Source organism: Ochotona curzoniae, unplaced genomic scaffold, assembly GCF_017591425.1.
Source record: "Ochotona curzoniae isolate NIBS_2020 unplaced genomic scaffold, NIBS_Ocur_1.0 scaffold_2453, whole genome shotgun sequence".
Taxonomy (NCBI): Eukaryota; Metazoa; Chordata; class Mammalia; order Lagomorpha; family Ochotonidae; genus Ochotona; species Ochotona curzoniae.
In genome coordinates, this window is record NW_024467094.1 from 10,468,636 (window position 1) to 10,489,724 (window position 21,089).

Consider the following 21,089-nt stretch of genomic DNA (forward strand, 5'->3'; position numbering starts at 1 on the left):
GATCTCAAAAGAAAATGTTGGGGTTCCTTGAGGAAGAAACATTCGTTTCATTGCCTTTGGACTCAAGACTGTAAGAGCGTACCATTGGCTCTTCCCAGATGTGAACATTACCCACGGTCCCACAGTCATGTGGCCTGTTTCCTTACACACACACAAACACACACACACACACACACACACACACACACACACACACACACACACACCCATCTTTCGGGAGAACTCTAGTGAATATATACTAGTATGTCTTACTACCTACCAAGAAAACAGAGGAAGAAGCATTAACAGAATTGGAAAACTCTTCCACAAAAGAGTCCCTGTTGAGACGTCTCCCTCCATCCCTGCTAATGGCCTTTAATCCTGGCCTAGAGCATTAACAGATTTTGCATGTAAAAATTATGCTCTGGCCTTATAGTGGGAAGAAGCATCAGTGGTGGTGGGGGTGGGCATCTCTTGCCTCATCAAGGGTGGGTTCATCTCTGATGTCACGGTGTAAGCAGGAGCACAAACCAGTGATGTCACTTGTAAATGCTGCTGCTGCAATGAGTTTCCTCATTTAGCAAGCCATCAGTCCCCACCCTCGTCACTGCGTGACATTCATGCAGAGCAGCATTACTACAGTGAATGTTTCTCCAAATCACTCATGAGCACTGATAAAATGGATTCTGATTCCAGAGGCGTTATTACATTTAAACTAACATCCAGATGATGTCCATGCTGTGGTTGATGGACTCTGCTTGAGTAGCATGTGAATGGTATTGCATTTAAAAATACAGTTAGTAGAGTGGGCATTCAGCTCAGTGGTTAATATGCCCACATCCCTTATGAGAATACCTGGATTTGATTCCCAACTCCAGGTTTTGCCTCAGGCTTCCTTCAGGTGCAGAGCCTGGGAAGGAGTAGTGATGATTCAAATAATTGGATTCCTGTAACCCAGCTAGGAGATGAAGCTTTTGTGCCCAGCTCCTGGCTTTGAATTTGACCATTGTGGGCATTTAAAGAGTGGATCATCAAGTTGTGATTTCCTTGTCTCTCAAATAAATAAGCTCTACAAATAAATATGCAAGCTATTACAAGGCCCATCAAATCAATTGAATCACATTATGATTTTAAACACAGGCTTTAGAACTGCTGCATTAGCTTTTAATTGATCGGAACGATATTCTGCCAACTATGCCTTTAGACCAGAGTTGGTCTCCCCAAGAAACTGTTAAATTGAGCTGACAGTAAGATGCTGGACTCTATGCATGGCACATGCTTGCAATGAAAGAAACAGGAGTGGATTTGAACTGTAATACTGCAATAAGGTGGAGCAATCCACCATGGGGGGAGGGCACGGGGAGGGAATAGGGGAACATCAGAGCCTATGAAACAATGTTATAAAACGAAATGCAATAAAAAAAATCAATGGGGAAAAAAAAGAACTGCTGCATTAAAGTATGCTCACGGAGCAGTCGTTAAAAAGATATGATCTTGTGATAATGTGCTGCACAAAATTATTACTGAACCATGTCATCAATAAAAAGATATCAGCAGGTCAATAATAATAAACATATATCCATAGAGTAACGCAGTGTTGGGAGGTAGAGATGTAGAGAAGGAAAGTGAAGAACTACAGGCTGGGAAAGTAAGAACCTCAGTTTCAAAGGTCTGAGGGTCTCAGTTCATCCACCCTCTGCCCAACTCACCCAGCATTTCTGAGGAGGACTCCAGGGTGCTGACCCAAGATCCTGCTCCCCTATATTCATTCCAGGCATGGAAAGAGACAGCTTCTATAGACCAGTGTCTCTGTTGATGTCTATATTTGCAACTCTCATTCAACCCTTACTTTGCTCCTAAGGGGTTTGGTATCCCAAAGGAGTCCGGAGCCTGGAGTAACTTGTTAAAGTAATTGCCCAGGGCCATTTGTGACAAACGTTCTGAGTCTTGCAATATTGACTTATTACTGTCGCCCTGATTCTGCTCTGGGGAAAGTGGATGTAAAAAGGGGGCACTTTACTATTTCCTGTTAGACAATGGAGAGTAGACCTGTGTAGCTGGAACATACATTTCTGAGGTGCCAATGAAGTTTTGGAGAAGCCATAGAGTTTAGGAAAGACCAGGCTGTGAATGTTTTAGGACATTCTGGCCTTATATCAATATAGATTTTGCTGCATGGACAGCAAGAAGCCTTAGTGACCCTTGGATACATGTGTTGGGAGGATTCCTAGATGTCTGCATCTCTACAACCCAACTCTCATGGGGTGGGAGCTGCCAAATAAAAATTTTTGAAAAAATAAAAAATAGAAGTTAATGATTACATGTATGAATAAGCTAAAGGTGAAACCATAGGAGTCAAAATGTGTGAAATTTCAGAGACCATTTAATGAAATCTGTATTCCAAAGTGTAATTCTGTGTGTGTGTGTGTGCTGTTACACTACTACAGAGGGAGCATTTGCTGAAAAGGAAAAGATCAGCTCAACAAGGACAGAAAAAAACCTTTAACAAAAAGTCTAGGTCAATTCATCCAACTTGCGACTAAAATAGTCAGAAAACTGGAAATAGCAGGAAATTTAGAAAGATCAGTTGGGAAAATATCTTCCAAAAACTAGTGGTAATATCATATTTAATGGTGTTAGATAGAATGCTTTAACCCTGAGATCTGGCAAATTTGAACTGATAGCCTCAATGGTAAGTCAATCCCAAATGGGAAAAGATCGTATGTTCTCTCTGGTATAAAGCAAATTTCATGCAAATAGAAACCCCAGAAGGGAGCCCACACATGTACAGCCAATTAATCTTCGATAAGAGAACTGAAAATAATCCAGGGAAAAGGGCTTGTCTCTTCAACAAATGCCATTGGGACAATTGGATAACAGCCTGCAAAGGTAAGACCCCCACCTGTCACCTTGTACAAAAATCAGCTCTAAATGCATCAAGGACCTAAATCTGCACCTAGAAACCAAACTGTTAGAGGAAAACATAGGAAGCACTCTCCAAGATATAAGAATTAAAGACTTCTTAGAAAAGTCACCAAAAGCATGGACACTCAAAGCCAAAATAAACAAATGGGACTACATCAAACTTAAAAGCTTCTGTACAGCAAAGGAAACAATTAACAAAGTGAAGAAGCAACCAACAGAAATGGGAGAAAATTTTTGCACACACACTAGTGATAGGGGACTAATATCCAAGATTTACAAAGAGGCAGTTAAAAAAAAAAAACCTTGTGAAGTAATGGGTGAAGGAAATGAACACACATTTCTAAAGAAAAAAAAGAAAAAACAGATTCAAATGGCTGATAGGCATATAAAAAGATGCTCAGGCACCCTAGCCATCAGGGAGATACAAATGAAAACCACATTGAGGTACTATGTAACTCCAGTGAGGTTGGCCTACATTCAGAACTCTACTGACAACACCTGCTGGAGTAGATGTGAGGAGAAAGGTACCCTCCTTCACTGTTGGTGGGAGTTTAGGCTAGTACAACCACTATGGAAATCAGTATGGGGAGTGTTTACAGAATTGCAAATAAACCTGCCATATGACCCAGCTGTCCCACTCCTAGGAATATATCCAAAGGAAATGAAAACTGCATATGAGAAGGGGATCTGTAATCCTACATTTATAGCAGCACAATCTACAATAGCAAAGACATGGAAATAATCCAGATGTCCATCCAATGGAAAATGGTTAAAGAAGCTGTGGTACATCTACTCCATGGAATATTACTCAGCCATTAAAAATAATTAAATTCTACCATTTCCAACCAAATGGTCCCAACAAGTGACCATTATGATCAGTGAAGTAAGTCAATCCCAAAAGGACAAATATCATATATTCTCTCTGATATAAAGCAAATGTCATGTAAAATATAAGATCATTGGCCATTTCAATACTGTTTTTGCTAAATCTCATGGGTTTTGAAATTTTTGTTTTTTTCATTTATTCAAAATTTTAAATTTATTTTTATTGGAAAGTCAGATTTACAGAGAGAAGTAGACAGAGAGAAAAATCTTCCATCTGCTGGCTCACACTCAGGTGGCAGCAATGACTGGAGCTGAGCTAATCCAAAGGCGGGAGCCAGGAGCTTCTTCCAGGTCTGCCATGTGGGTGTAGACCTTTGAGCCATCCTCTCAGGCCACAAGCAGGGAACTGAAAGGGAAGTGAATATCCTGGAATGTGATTCAGCACTGATAATGGATAGTGGTACATGCAAAGTGAGAACTTTAGCCACTAGATTATTGCACTTGGCCCCCAAAATGTTTGCTAGCTGTTAATTTTTTTTTTTTACTGACTCATAGGTCATATAGTGGCAAGGCTTTCTTCAAGAAGTTTATCTTTGTTTTTCATTTCTCCAGCTACACATTGGTTGTTCAGTGGCATGTTATTTAACTTCATATTGTTGTAAAATTCCTATTTTTCCTCCTTTTGTTGAAATTTTTATGGCTTTTCGCTGAACAAGATGTATAGTAACTATATAATAGGGACTGTCTTATCTGGATGTGAAGCTACAATAAACAGCATGAATCTCTACTTCCAAATCAAAGATGGACTGCCAATTAAACTCTTAAATATATCTTGACAGTAGGATGGTGGAATCTCTGCCATTGTCAATACCTACAATGTTCAGAAATACTTAAATAGCACAATGACAGACATAGGACAGTTTGTGAAGAATTACACTACTATAATAAAGTTGGGGAATCAGTGAGAGGAAGGGGATCTGGAGAGGGGGGCAGGCAAATCCCAGAGACTATGGAACTCAATCATAAAATAGTTTTTACAAAGTAAAACAAAAAAATTATTTGATGACTTTTAAGCGCTAATGAAAGGCACATTGTCAAGTATGCAAATTATATTACTAAAATTGATTTCTAACACAGAAAAAACACCCTAGTTCTATAATATATGTGTTATATATTAAAAGTATGCTAATAATTACATTATGAATAATATTACATTGTATGTTAATATTATATGTTAGGTATTGATATGTTATGTATTAACATATTATAATTCTATATAATATTATATGTGATATATAATATATGTCATATATATTATGTATGTTGTGCATGGTACATCTGATATATTTATATGCAATACATAACATATAAGTACTATTTCAATAATATATATCTTGTATATAATCTATAATATCTATTATACACATAATAGATAATTATAATATCTCATATGTGTTATATATTATTATATGTGTTGTATATAATACAGTATATAAACATTTAATATATTTGTATTTAATATAATAAGTGCTATAATATATGATATAAACAAATACTTTCTAATCTAAGCTATGGTATGTTAATATGACATATAATATGCTATTTAATAATATATAATATGTTATAAAATTGTATAAGGTATGATATACAGTATACTAATACTCAGTATAAAATATTATTATATAAGATGTAGTATTATATGATACTTAATGTTACTATATTATATATTATACATAATGTATGCTATACATTGATGTACTTATGTTAAATATCAATGAACATGTAAAATTACAAAAAGCAAAACAGCCTCTAAATTATTCCTGAATCAATTAATCCTTAATAAGCCATATAAAAAGCAGTAGTCCTCTTTTTTTCATGAATATATATTCCAAGTCACTCTGTGGATGTTTGAAAACATAAGTAGTCACAAATTATATTTATGCTGTTTTTTCCTCAAAATATAAAGAGTATATAATAAACTTTAATGTATGAATTAGGAACAGTAAAGGATTTAAATAGCTACTAAGAAGAGAACAATTAGAATAATGCATTGTGCATAATTTATGTACATACACTACCTCTATCTCTCATAAAAAAAATACAACAGTGTATTGTGCTCACCTTTCTGATGATGACGGGAAGTCTATATGATGAGATGAAGTAAGACACATGACATAGGCATTGTGACTGAGTTAGGAGATTACTCAAGGGTTACTTGGCCACATCACTACAATGCCATGAGAGTTTGATAACTGAGATGGCTGCCAGGTGAGTAAGGGGTGGGTAGTGTATACAGAGTGGATGTGATGGACAAAGAGGATTCACCCTTACCTGGGGTGCAGCAGGACAGCAGGAGATCTCATTGTGGTACTCAGAATGAAGCATAATCCAAACCTTATGAATTCAATATTTAAATATTAGAACAAGACAGTGAGTAACTGGAATTGCAGGAAGGGAAATGGTGGATGTAGACTACTGTATGTGCATGACTGTTATCTTGAAAACTGCCAAACATTAAAGAAAATGGAGATGAAGGAATTGAGGAGGATTTCAGGAATTATTTTGGGTTGGAATACTCAGTATTTCTTAGGGTGTATATTCCTCAAAAACTGATCTAAAGGTTCAATGGAATTCCAATAAAAATTCTAATAGAATAGATTGGGTACAAATTGCTTACCTGACTATAAAATTTAGGTAGAAAAGCAAATTAACTAGGAATAAGAATTAATTTTGAAAGAGAAAATGTAGGAGGGCTCATGCTATCTGGTTTTCAGACTTACTACGAAGTCAGAGTGGTCAGGAAAACATGGTATTAGAGGAAGGATGGCAATACAGACCAGAATTGAGAGTATGGAACAGACAGTGCAGGAATAGATTCAGTCATTCCTCATCCATTCATTTTTGAGAAAATTGCAAAGGAAATTCATAGAGGAGCCTTAAAGTTAAAAGACAAGTGATTGGAGACTAGTGGGACTTGGCAAACTGGATTTACCTATGCAAAACTCCGTGTCAGTTCATACCTCTGACGCTACAATTAAATCACAGATCCTCATAGTTAAAGGGAGCTGAGAAGGTTCTCCGTGACATCCTATTCAGTGGAGGCAGAGAAGCCCCAGGGTGAGAACAAGAAGCAGATGGGAAAGGATAAAGGAGATACTGTCAATTTACATCTTATTACAGCAAGTGAGGCAGAACTGGATAGGACTCATGAAGCCATGGCTAAAACAAAGGATGACGCTGAGAGAAGCTACAATGGTGCACGAGAGGTGTGCTTCCAGTGAAGTGTTCTTCTGACAAGGCGTAACCATGTGTTCACAAAATTGGAAGTTGAGCTTACCAATCAACCATCTTGGTCTTTATGTAGAAGTTTCTGAGAGTCCAGGACAATTACTTTGTCTTTAATGAATTCTTCCTGGATTTGGACTCCTCCAGGATGCAGATCCCTGTAGGCCCAAGGATGGGGGAAATGAGAGATGTGAGAGGGGAAGTGCAGATATAGAGGCTGATTACACAAGCTGTCACCTCACATACCTGTATTAAGCAAAGGGAGCAGGACCATGAGTCAGGGCCCTACAATCACCCCAGAGGGACCTGGGTAAGTCAGGCAGGAGAAGGAATGAGCTGCTAATGGAGTTCACCTCCACCCCAAATGTTTTTCCTTCTGAGTTGTTGGTGTTCTGACGGGTAGTTCTTGAGCTGTGTATTAACTATCCTCTACGCCATGCTCTGAGCCCAAGAATTTCTGAGACTCTAGAAATGGTTTGATTGAAGTCTTCAGCTATCCTGTTTTTAATGATTTACTATTCAATATTGTATCGTATTAGTATAGTGACAGTTTTTGTGAGGCAGCTTTAAAGCAGCAATTTATTAAGACTTGTTTATTTTAGAAATAGTATGTCCAGGTTAAAAATATCATAGAATAGAAGTGGTAATAAAGTCTTTCTGAGGCAACCAGTATGCATCGTAAGGACAAGGTGTCTCAGCAAACCACAGCATTACCATCATCAGGTGTCATCTTAAAATATACAATCTGAACTAGAGAATAGATTCAGTGTTGTTAACAGATTGCCTGGTGAATGGATGGCCATCACACTTTGTAAGCTCTATCCTAGGTGATTCTTTTGCCCAGTCTGGCTTGAGATCTACTAAGCCAATGAGTGAGGAAGATGATGAAACTAATGGCATCATCAGTGGCAGTGGCTGCCAGGGATGTCTCTGCTTTGTGATTGCCAGCTAGCCTCTTGGCACCAGTGTGGGTCCCACTCCTTGGAGTAAAGGACCTGTTTACTTCTGAAGGAACCACTGAATGGTTCCTCCAGATATTTCCTACAGTGTAATGCCAGAACCTAATGTCCAAGTGTAAAGTGTCAGTGACCTCAATTAAAGACCACCATGGGCCGAGTGGACATGCTGGCACTTGACCCCACTGAGGTGTTTTCAGGAAGGAGCTTCTGACACCTCTTAGTGTCCTTCCTCTGCTTCCTCAGTCAGCTTTCAGACAACATGGAATGTACTTGAGTCAGGGTTGTCTGAAAGGCAGGACCACATCAGATATAATAGATGAAGAAAGATGATAGATCATAGACAAATAGATGATAGAGAACAGATGTTGGCAATTGATGAGAGCTAGAACATGAGGGAGTAGGTGAGGTTGACACTAAGGATTTTAGGCTTCTGCAGTTGTGGGTCCTGGGAAGTCCAAAGCGTGCAGTCTAGGCCAGTAGGGAGAAACTGAGGGAGAAGTTAGGTTATGGCTTCAGTTGTGAGTGCACAGGCAGCCCAGGAGTAGAATTCTTTCTTTTTCAAAGGACCTCAGTCTCTTAAGGTCTTCAACAGACTCTGCAAGGCTCATCATGTTATGATTGGTAATGTGCTTTGCTCACTCCAAGTTTGCCTTTTTAAATTTTATTATATTTTGAAAAATCTTTACAATAACAAATAGACTGGTATTTTAAATATATATATAATAACACTATACTATACTATACTAATACTATACTATAATATAATAATACTGGTATTTTACCAGTCTATTTGTTATTGTATGTTTGTATATATATTTGTATATTGTACATATATTTGTATATTGTATATTTGTATATATATGGTGTGTGTGTGTGTGTGTGTGTGTGTGTGTGTGTATTAACAGAGCCTGCCAATTTGACACACAGAAGTAACCATTCTGTGGAGTATGTGAAGTATAGACATTCAAGGTAGAACTCCAGCAAGAGCTGGATGGTAAAACGTATCACTTTTTCTGTTCCTTCAACAGTTACTAAAGTTACCGTCTCAAGGGTAATGTCCTAAGGTACCATTCCTACCCTTGAAAGGAATTTGTCTTAAGAACAATAAGTGGGGCTGTTGTGGTAGCCAGGTAGCCAGTTAGCCCTGACCGCAGTGTCAGCATCGTATATGGGCGTAAATTTCAGTCCTGGATGTTCTGCTTAGGATCCAGTTTCTTGCTTATAACCTGGAAAGCAGCAGAGACTGGCCCAAGTCCTTGCAACCCTTCATTCCACTTGTCAGACCTGGAAGAAGCTCCAGGCTTCCATCACCCGGCTGCAGTCTTCAGATAAGCTCAGATATGGCTGCCGTGGTTCTTTGGGGAGTTAAACAGCATATAGAAGATCTCTGTCTCTCATTTTCTCTCTCTGTACTTCAGTCTTTCCAATAAAAAAAACTTACTTTTTAAAAAGAGTAAGGAAAGCCCTCTGAAATACTTAATTAGAACAGAGGTGATGGGATTTCCACTCTGGGAAATGCTGTGTGAAAAAAGGCTTATTGAAGAAGGGTTGTCCTAATGAAAACATGAATTGAGAAACTGTGTAACTATCCAGGTAAGTTGTCAGCTTGGTCTGGGATTATGGTAGTTGCATGCAGTGTATAAACTACAGTGAGAATTCAGGTTCTATCTATAGGAAGTTGAGATTGGAGGTCATGGTGAGATAAGGAATGAGTGAAACAAAACTCAGTAACTTTTGTTTTGATCCTGGATTGCTTGCCCAGAAATATGAGAGTGAAGGAGGAAAGGCCTGGGAGAGGGAACAGGTGAGACTGTGAGTTTCATTTGGGACTTGCTGAGCTCACGATGCCTGTGATCCCATACCTAGCAAGATGATCGTTGAACAGTGGGATCCAGAGTTCTGTGGGAAGAAAGATGTCCATGTGGATATTTAAATGGCCATCTGAACAGTGGAGGAGATAGGGTTTCTTGTGGATGTGCATGGTGATAAGTGAATAGTGTTTTTGAAAATAAACCCTGAGGGAGATTAACATGTAAGAGACTGACAGAGGTGGAGATAATAAGAGCATTGAGCATCACTGGTTAGTGTAACAGAAATGTATGTGATGGCTCAGAATCAAATAGACTGGATTACTTTAGAAAGAATGGGACATCGTGGTAGGCTGAAAAGAAGTGAAGAAAAGATGATACTTATGGATTATAATTGTGTACAAGAGGAGTAGAGAGATTATTATGATTGTAGTGTAGATAAAAGAATATTTTAGCAGAATAGCTGAGTTTATACCATAGATGGACTGATTTTCAAATTCAAGTTTTAAAGGACATAATTATTTCTTCCCAAAGGTGCTGAGCACACACCATGTCAGGAAGTAACCAAAGTGTCATTTCAGAGTTCCTCCTCCTGGGCCTCCCCATCCAGCAGGAACACCAAAACCTATTCTACGTCCTCTTCCTGGCCATGTACTTGATCACTGTCCTGGGAAACCTCATCATCATCGTCCTCATTATACTGGACTCTCATCTCCACACACCCATGTATTTGTTTCTCAGCAACTTGTCCTTCTCTGACCTCTGCTTCTCCTCTGTCACAGTGCCCAAGTTGCTACAGATCATGAACAGTCAAGTCCCATCCATCCCCTATGCAGCATGCCTTACCCAGATGTACTTTTTCCTGTTTTTTGGAGACCTGGAGAGTTTCCTGCTTGTGGCCATGGCCTATGACCGCTATGTGGCCATCTGTTTCCCCCTGCACTATACCAGCATCATGAGCCCCAAGCTCTGCCTCTCCCTGGTGGTACTGTCCTGGGTGCTGACCACGTTCCATGCCTTGTTGCACACCCTGCTCATGGCCAGACTGTCTTTCTGTGCAGATAATGTGATCCCCCACTTTTTCTGTGACATGTCAGCTCTGCTGAAGCTGTCCTGCTCTGACACTCATGTTAATGAGTTGGTGATATTTGTCATGGGAGGCCTCATTCTTGTCATCCCATTCCTGCTCATCACCTTGTCCTATGCAGGGATTGTGTCTTCCATCCTCAAGGTCCCTTCTGCACGAGGCATCCGTAAGGCCTTCTCCACCTGTGGCTCACACCTGTCTGTGGTGTCTCTGTTCTATGGCACACTTATTGGTCTCTATCTAGTTCCATCAGCTGATAATTCTCCCGTGAAGGAGACTGTCATGGCCATGATGTACACTGTGGTGACTCCCATGCTGAACCCCTTCATCTACAGCCTGAGGAACCGAGACATCAAGGGAGCCCTGAGAAGAGTTGTGCATAAGAAGAAAATTGCTTCTCCTTAGTATGTTAAAATTTGAGACTTTATGTAATTTTATATATACATAGATTGGTATGAATATTGGAAGACTGTTTCAAGCATTTCACTCTCTTATAAATTTTAGTATATGTTAATATTACTTTTCACATTCAAGATATATAAAGTGCAGGTGAGTAGCAAGAGTGTCTTGTTGGCATTGGTATGCCTTCCTCTTGGAAACTCATAGTTTATCCCCTTCTGTTATAGCATAATGAATTAAGCTGCCGCCTGTGTAGGTGTGATTCTGTATCTGTACAAGTTGGAGACCCAGATGTTTCAGTTCTGTCTCCCTGTTAAAGGCTTAAGAAAGTAAAGGAAGATGGCCCATGTACTTGGGCTCCTGTACCCAGTTGAAATCTTGGTGGGAGCTTCTGGCACTGAACTTGAGGCTGGCACAGCCCTGGCCATTGTGGCTATTTGGGAAATGATGTAGTAGATGGAAGATTCTCTCTGTCTCTCCCTCTTGGTCTGTCACTCCACATTTTAAATAAATAGATTTTTTAAAGAAATATCCTTAAAGTAACTTGTTTAAGCTCTATTTTTATTGTGAAATTATCACAGATTTTGATACTACCCACAACCCTCTTTTGTGTATGATATCTGTTTTACATAGTGCTGTACTTAGATTAGTACTAAATAAGATGCCAACATTGCAATGTCTCATCCTCCCCTTCAATTTCTACTACATGCCTCCCTCCTGTAGGAAATTTCATATAATTTCACCACTAACACTTTAACTTTCTGATTTAGTTTCATGCCTGCACAGTCCTTTCCTGGTTTGATTCTAAATGAAATTTTCTGAAACTTTTGCTAAAAGTTGCGTTTCATGTTTAATTTGGTATGCTGTTAGCTTTGATTTTGAAGTATCTTTTGTTTCAGAAATTCTATTTCTGGAAACTGGTAGAAATTTGCTACATGTCTGTGCAAGGTTTATCAGAAGATGTATATTTCAGTGCAGTTAATAATATCTTAAACAGAAGAGAACTGAGTTAGAACACAGTAGGTGAGGTGACTCAGGAAAGCAACGCATTAGAGTGAAGCCGGAACAGAATCAGTGCAGGTATGCTTGACTCCTTCTTTTGCTTCACTTCCTGTCATCCAGATCATCATCAAGTTCTGCATGCTAATTCTTAGTCATTCCTCAAGCCTGCTTGTTTTTCTTTATCTCCATTGCCACAGTTCAAGTTCAGGCTATGATCACTACCAGTCTGCTTGTTGAGAGTTGCTGAACCATCCAAGCTGGCTCCCTGCCTCTGGTATGTAGGGTCACACATACATATTCTGTATTACAGCCATAGAAATCTTTCTGAAAAGGAAAATTTGACTAAATATCTCCTCTGCTTAAAAATACTTCAGTGATTTTTCCATTGCCATGTGTACAAAATAATGGCTTTTTGAGCCCAGTGTGGTAGCCTAGTGGCTAAAGTGCTTGCCTTGCACTTGCCGGAAATTCATATGGATCCATTCATGTCCCAACTGCTCCAGTTCCCATCCAGCTCCCTGTTTGTGGCCTGGGAAAGCAGTTGTGGATGACCCAAAGCCTTGGGACCCTGCACCCAGTGCATGGGAGACCTGGAAGAGGCTCCTGGCTCCTGGCTTTGGATCGGCTCATCTCTGACTGTTGCAGCCATTTGTGGAGTGAACCAGTGGATAGAAAATGTTTCTGTTTCTACTTCTCTCTATAAATCTGACTTTCTAATAAAAAACAAATACATCTTAAAAATAATGACATGGCTTTTAAGACATTGTAATGCCTGCCCCTTCAGCAGTACCATTTTTCACTCACCCCATCCTCATCCTCTGCCATCGTCCCAGTACATAACCCATATCTCAACCTCTCAACCACATGGAATTTCCTCTACTTGCTAAAGGGATCCAGGCTACTTCTCATATTGGGGTTTTCCATATTTCTTCTCCTCCTTCTGAATACTTTCATTACCATTTCTTGTCAAACTCCTTGGATTCTACTTAATATTTGTTGGAGAAAAATAGAAGATGTCTTCCCTGGCCTGCTACGTAAAGCTAGTTGTCCTTGCTTAGTTTTCCTACTAACAAGCAGTACTTGTTCTGTGATGTCATTTATATTATTTACTAATGGTTTGCTTAGTGAAGATCTCTTCCAGATGGATTATAAGCTTGCCAAGTTCAGATGTTTGTGTCTTTTTGGTTGCTGCTTTTCCCACAGCACATGGCTTTGTCCCTTAAATATTTCTGTGTGAACCAATGGAACTAATGGATCAACATTTCGGTGTGAATAGAGGCTATTTAAAATCCAGCTGAAGGAAAAGTTGTTCTACAGGGATGTAATCACTGAACAACATGAGACAGTGCTGTGAGATTTGATCCCTACAATTTTTAGTTGGTCATATTCTGGAGAAGATACAATAAAGAGGTGACAGAAGCCTGAGCTGTGATGGTCAAGAGGAGATTTATTAAGAATGTCAGATTTGAGACCAGTCCAGGATTCTATTCCTAGATGCAGTTTACTCAGAGATGGTGCTAATGAGCTTCTTTGGGAGTCAGGTGTCCCCGGGGTGAGGGCACTATAGGAGAGAGGAGTCAGAGGACAGCGGCAGAACTCCAGCTGGAAGTGCATGGCATTGGGGTAGAAGGCGTCGAGCGGGCTCCCCAGCTGCGTTCTGACTTGCTGGGTGAGCTGGGAGGGAGCTCCAAACAATCGGGTACTCAGAGGTCACTTTTCTACGGTGTGACTCTCACAGCCGGATTTAGAAGTCATCATCCTCTTTCTTGTTTCCCACTGTCAACAGACACGCCCACTTTGCAGTCTAACTGGGGACTAACAGAGCTGTTAAAAGGACTGGTACATTGAATGCTTGTAGAGTACTTCATCCTTTGTAATTACCATGGTAAGCCCTCCATTCTGTGAGGTAAGAGTCAGTGAAAGTGGGGAAAATCAAGATGGCGGAATAGGGTAAGGACACATTTAAGGAGACAGAGAAACATTGGCCAATGTGAAGCAGAGAGGGCACATGCCAGGAAATAGGAGAGGTCAGAACAACAGCAGAGGGGCACCTGGAGACTGCCAGACACAGGAAATGCGTGTATCCATTAATCTATTTTTTAAAATCAAAATATTTATTTATTTTTATAAGCAGATATACAGAGAAGAGGAGAGACAGAGAGGAAGATCTTGTATCTGCTGATTCACTCCCCAAGTGGCCACAGTTGTTGGAGCTAAGCCGATCCAAAGCCAGGAGCCGGGAGCCTCCTCCGGGTCTCCCACACAGGTGCAGGGTCCCAAGGCTTTGGGCCATCCTCCACTGGTTTCCCAGGCCACAAACAGGGAGCTGGATGGGAAGCAGGGATGCCAGGATTAGAATCGGCATGTGATCCCAGCACATGCAAGGCAAGCACTTTAGCCACTAGGCTATTGCACCAGGTCTCCATTAATCTTAAACCAATCAGAAACCTATATTCAAGAACACTTGTTAGAGTTTTCTTCATATATCTGACTGCCAGTGTTTTATAGAGAAGATACAAAATGATGGATAACAAAAAGAAAAACCATTTATGTTCATTTTACAAAGCACTTGAAGGATTTTATAAAACTTTTGTCCCTTTAGATCTTGGGACCTCCCTTTTATAGAGGTAACCATCATGACTGATAACAACACAACAGGACCATCAGGGTTTATTTAAGATTGATTTATTTTTATTGAAAAGGCAGATATATAGAAAGGACGGGAGTCAGAGATCTTCTGTCCATTGACTCACTTCCTAAGTGGACATAGCCTCTGCAACCAAATTTTGGAAGTTGAAAAATTTTCTCACCATATGATTTTGATTCTTGATAATTTTTATTATGTTTTTTGAAAAATTCTCTCTTAAAAAAATGCTCTCTGTAGAGCCTGTTCTCAGCTATTTGAGGACTGAGTTTCTTCTTAAATTAGTATTGATCAACTCTTGTGCGGAAGCCGGGACCCCTCTGTATCTACGACTCTTACAAGAAACAGGATTCATATAAAGCAGGACACCATGTGGTGACTGCAAATTCCCCTCTCAGATCTGCTTGTTTGCTGGTTTGTCTCATCAGTGGCATAAAGAAAGAACATCAGAGGGTCTCTGGATGCCCCCACGGTCTGCTCTGAATGGAGCTGTGCAGGAGGTGAGAGCAGCCATTGCCCACTGTTGTTGGCAGAGACCTGACGGTGGTTCTGGGGTGAGCGATCCACTGCTGAGTCCCGAGGCCCTGCATCTGAAGGAACAGAGGAAAACAGCCTTGCTGGCATCAATATTAGTAATGCTAGTGTTTGGGATAGTGGTAAATAAAGGAAGAGCAAAATCCTTTGATGAGATTGGTCCATTTCATTGTAACTCAGACAAAAAGTGCTCTCATCCAGAAGGGTTAAAGGCCAACCTTGGCCTACAGAAGTAACCTTTCATTTTATTCTGCACTCTGGTCAGGGATTTTCAAACATCTCTTTTGTTTGTGCTGATGTAATCCTGAATCTTAATTAACTATATTAAGATGATTTCAGATGTGAAAACTTCAGGGTTATTGAAATTGGTCTATAATTTTTTTTCTTTATATTTCTTTTTGTTTCCTCATTAGATTATGCAGCTTTTAGAATACAATTTTATGTTCTGGAATGCATTAAGTAGAGCCAGGGGTTTATTTGTTCTTTGAAAGTTTGAAAAACTTAAACATTTCCTCAACCAAGAGATTTTAAAAATCGTAATTTACACACAGAACATGAATCTCTTTTTTACAGTTTTCTTTATTTCAAAGCCAGAGCAAGAGGGGTTGGAAAAGAAAAAAGGAGAGTTGAGAGAGAGAGTGTGTGAAAGGTCGTTCTTCACAGCCTGTCATGATCAGGACTGGGCCAGGCTGGAACCACAGCTTGGGGATCCTGGAACTCAGACTTGGTCTCACAAGGACCAATGGATGCATCACCAGCTGCATCCCAGGAATATCATGAACTGGAAGCTGGATGGGAAGCAGCATGAACTGCAGGTGTCCCAAGCTGGTCTTAAATGCTGTGCTAAATACCTGCACCTAGACTAAAAACTTAGGTGTACGTTTCATTGAACTTGACACCCAGGGACCCACGATTGAGAGTATGATATAGAATATTTATGTTATCTCTGAAATCTCCCTCATACCTCCTGCTCCTCAGTACACCAACATCCAAATGTACCCATTCCTGTATTCACATGATCACAGATTAGATTTGACAGCTCATGAACTCCAAATAAATGGATTTTTTTTCCTGAGTCTGGACTCTTTCATTTACAGTGTCTTTGAAGATTACTTCATGAACAACAACACTCTGAAGCTAGGGCAAATTTGCTGCTGGATAATTCTGAGACCTTAGACAAGTTACTTAATTCATGAAAGTATCAAGTTCTTTGTCTAAAAAAAAATAGACAATAGTATCCATCTCATCCTGTTGTTACAAACAGTAAGTCAGTTCATGCATCTTAAACTTTTGTTACATTGTTTGGTAAGAGAAAATACCTGCAAATATTGACGTGGTCTTAATATCAGTACTACTATCATCTAATCATTACCACCATCACTCCTGAGTGATAAGAAGGTGACTGGCTTTCTGATGAGCTATTAACTGTGTTCCTAAGCTAGAGTGTTTTCCAGCACTACTTCTTATCTAGTTTCAGACCATGTGATCTGACTTTAATCATAGTACAGTCATGGAATTTTCTTATATTCTGGAATATCATTGAACATATTCCAAAGTGAATGTGTTTTCCATTTTTCCTTTATGTAAATTACTTATATACATGAGACAGGACAAATTAAGCACTGAAAAAAAACCCTTGTGACTGTGACTTGAGAATATTTAAAACTACCTTTCTGAAAGTTTTAAAATGTGTATATTTATGTGAATATATATACTTATGTACACTGAATTCATACAATGTATTCTTAATTTTAACAAAGGCTTTAAAAAGCAACATGGAAAGAGGAAACCAGACAGTCACCTCAGAGTTCATTCTCATGGGTTTGCCTATTGAACCAAATCAGCAAAACCTATTCTACATCCTGTTCCTGGCCATGTACCTGACAACCATCCTGGGAAACCTCCTCATCATCGTCCTCATTATACTGGACTCCCATCTCCGCACGCCCATGTATTTGTTTCTCAGCAACTTGTCCTTCTCTGACCTCTGCTTCTCCTCTGTCACAGTGCCCAAGTTGCTGCAGATCATGAACAGTCAGATCTTACCCATCTCCTACTCAGGCTGCCTCACCCAGATGTACTTCTTCCTACTTTTTGCAGACCTGGAGAGTTTCCTGCTTGTGGCCATGGCCTATGACCGCTATGTGGCCATCTGTTTCCCCCTGCACTACACCAGCATCATGAGCCCCAAGCTCTGCCTCTGTCTGGTAGCCTTGTCCTGGGTGCTGACCATGTCCATCTCTTTGTTGCACACCCTGCTCATGGCCAGACTGTCTTTTTGTGCTAGTAACGTGATCCCCCACTTTTTCTGTGACATGTCAACTCTGCTGAAGCTGTCCTGCTCTGACACTCATGTTAACGAGATGATGATACTTATCCTGGGCAGTCTTGTCATTATTGTTCCATTTCTGTTGATCTTTTCATCCTATGTGCGAATTGTGTCTTCCATCTTCAAGGTCCCTTCTGCACGAGGCATCCACAAGGCGTTTTCCACCTGTGGCTCCCACCTCTCCGTGGTGTCCCTGTTCTATGGGACAATCATTGGCCTCTACCTATGCCCTTCAGCTGACAGTTCTCCTGTGAAGGAGATGGTCATGGCTCTGATGTACACTGTGGTCACCCCTATGCTGAATCCCTTTATTTATAGTCTGAGGAATCAGGACATAAAGGGAGCCTTGGGAAGGATCTTTTCAAAGAGAACAATTCACTCTTCTTTGGGGCAGTGACTCTATAAAGAGTCATACTTGTTTCCAGACAGTAGATCTACCTTTGAAGAGGAGCGTTCTGAATAACTCAGGGGGACCCAAGCGTGGCATTGCCAGTGGGGTTACCACAACACCACTAGGGGGAGCTTTCCCAGGTTTCACCAAGGTCCAGCACCCCTCTAAGTTTACCACTATGACTCAGATATAATGTAGACATCATGAATATTCTATGAATATCCCTCCAACCTTAATGTTTATTATACTAAAAAATTGTGTGGTGCTTTCTAAATTTCTCGGTCACTTTAGTGCTTTGCTTTTGGCAAACACAACCAATGAGGAACATTGCCCGATTGTGTATGTGATAATATTTTCTCTTCTTACTAGTTCTCAGTTTTCTTTTTGTGTGTTGATAATCTACTTCATCAGTAATCATATTATTAAATTATCTTTATAAATTAACTACCAAAAATTTGTCAGTTAATTAAATATTTCTTTTGGACATCTATGTTTTAAAGTTTTATTTTAATTGACAAATAGTAATTAAATTTTATTATGTGATATAGTATGATATTTTCATATATACGCGCATTATGGCATGCCCATTAACAATATGTACATTTCGGATTAGAATTTCCATTTTGAGAATGGAATCCAGGTAAGTCTGAGCAGCGGCATGGATGTCTGGATCCCCCAGCCATGTGCCTATGGCTAGGGGTACCCGTGCCATCCCAGGCTTCCTGCTAGGGATCCTAGCTCCCCATCCACTGCTGCTAGGTGAGGGGAAGGTCCTGGGTTTGTGGGTGGCCAGCAGGTGAAGCTCTTGTGGGCAGCAAGCTCTGGGGTGTTGGGGGTATGGAATTACTGCCTAGGGACATCCGTGGATAAGGTCACTATATGTGTAGGTGAGGAATGAATCCTGAGGGACACCTCAACAAGGCCACTGTACTTGCAGATAAGCAAGGGGACTGAGACCTTGTGGTTTGGAGGGGAGAGATCTGAAGATCTTTATGGGTCAGACTGATACACCAGCCCACATGGGAGTTCTGGGTTGGGCTTGTTAGCATGGAACATGGCTGACCACCACACGCCAACACACACACACACAAGCTATGGCTGGGGAAGTCTATTTGGCAGGGCTAGATCCCAGTACCTGACAGTGAGTTTCAGATCAAGGGATGGGTCCACATTAGACTAGGCCATGACACTAACCAGCATGCAAGAGAACCAGGTTCAGGGGTGGATTCTGTGGGGGAAATGGGAGGCCAACCCTATGGAATTACAAGTCTCACTGGTTAGCTTGAGAGTTGGGATGATGATGGACTGAGCTAGGTGTGACCATGGAACTCACTGATGCTCACCAGTAATGGGGCTGGGAACAAGTGGGGTAGGTCCAGGCTGCAGCGCCTGCATGAGCACCCTAAAAAAGGGTATGAGGCAGGCCAGGCTGCACCAGCTCATCAAAGGCTGGGATGGATGGGGCAAGCCATGTCGGGCGTGTACCTGCTGGCAAGTGTGAGATCTGGGTCTGGGAATGGCCTGAATGGGGGAACCTGGGAAACTCCCCTAAAGGGTCATAGCTCCTGCTGATGAGTATGTGGTCCAGGCTTGGGTGTTGGGCAGGATCTACAGGGTAGCTCCATCTGTTGGCAAGTGTGGGAGTTGGTTTTGGAATGGAGTGAACCAGGCAGTGCCAAGCAAGCTATAGCCCACTGGCAAATGCAGAAACCAGGCTGGAATGCAGGTCATACCAGGCTTGGCTGCCACACCTATTGGTTTACAAGAGCCAGGGATGAGAGCAGACTGAGTAGGGCCAGGTTGCAGCACCCACCAGAGAGAGTTGGGATTGGGGGCTGGCTGGGCAGGCCAGGATACAGCATCCAAAGGCAAAGACCAAGACAGATGAGAGGCTATGCCAAGCTGGGTCAGAGCAGCCATTACGACACACGAGATCTGTGGCTGGGATCAGGCTTGGTTGGGGGACTAATGGGATGCCCTGGCTGGGTTGTGGATCCCACAGGTGAGTGTAGGGGCCAGAGTGGGGGCTGTGTTCTGGTCTGGACATGGATGCAGACTCCCTCAGCTTGGGAGTGGACTGGGTCTGGGGATGAAAGCTGATACATCAGAAATTAAGAATACAGTGGAGTAAACTAAAAGTATAGTGGATAGTCTCCAAAATAGAATGAAGAAGGCAGAAGAAAGAATCTCAAAATTAGAAGATAATTACTGTCACCAGGGGGAAATAAAAAGCTGGAAGCAAAACTGGGTCAGGCGAAAAAGTATTAAAGAATTGAAACAGGCCAAATGTAAGAGTTATTGGAGTCACAGAAGGTGCAGAAAGAGAAACTGGGCTTACAAATGTATTCAACGCAATAATAAGGGCAAATTTCCCTAATACAGAGAAAGAATTGGGAAAAAACATCAAGGAGGGGCACAAAACTCCCAACAGTGTTGACCTAAAGCAATCTTCACAACACAGCACATAATCTAGCTCTCTTCAATCAAACGTAAGGAAAAGATTCTTAAATGTACACATAAAAAAATCAATAGACATATAAAGGAATGCCAACTAAACTCACAGGAGACCTCTCACAGGTAACTCTACAGGCCAGAAGAGAATGGAGCAACATATTCCAGATTTTAAAAGAAAAAAAAAATTGTTGGCCCAGGATAATGCACCCAGCAAAACTTTCTTTTGTCTTTGAAAATGAAATAAAATTCTTCCACAGTCAAGAAAAGTTAAATGAATATGCCTCTTCCAAACCTGCCCTACAAATGATACTTCAAGATGTCGTCTTGACAGAGAAGAGGAATAGCACCCATCAAGACCAAAGGCAAATGTGAAGAACATCCCAGTAAAATAGCAACGAAAGACTAAATCAGTGAGCAACACATTGCTGAAATGACAGAACCAAATTAACACCCATTCATACTAACCCT

At 40.7% G+C, this 21,089-nt stretch overlaps 2 protein-coding genes across 3 annotated transcripts; both read left to right on the top strand.

Moving 5' to 3' along the window:
• Positions 1 to 10,331: 10,331 nt before the first annotated feature.
• LOC121169807 (olfactory receptor 1E5-like) lies at positions 10,332 to 12,069 on the top strand. Of its 2 annotated transcripts, XM_041000533.1 has the most exons (2): positions 10,332 to 11,258; positions 12,052 to 12,069. In XM_041000533.1, the coding sequence occupies exons 1-2, from the start codon at positions 10,332 to 10,334 to the stop codon at positions 12,067 to 12,069; spliced, it is 945 nt and encodes a 314-aa protein (XP_040856467.1). The 2 variants fall into 2 exon arrangements, with proteins under 2 accessions (XP_040856467.1, XP_040856468.1); XM_041000534.1 differs by lacking the exon at positions 12,052 to 12,069 and having other exon boundaries at positions 10,332 to 11,273.
• A 5,147-nt stretch (positions 12,070 to 17,216) lies between these two features.
• On the top strand, positions 17,217 to 18,173 carry LOC121169990 (olfactory receptor 1E5-like). Its single transcript, XM_041000842.1, has one exon. It carries the CDS (start codon positions 17,223 to 17,225, stop codon positions 18,171 to 18,173), a length of 951 nt encoding a protein of 316 aa, XP_040856776.1. The 5' UTR covers positions 17,217 to 17,222.
• The last annotated feature ends 2,916 nt before the right edge of the window (positions 18,174 to 21,089 follow it).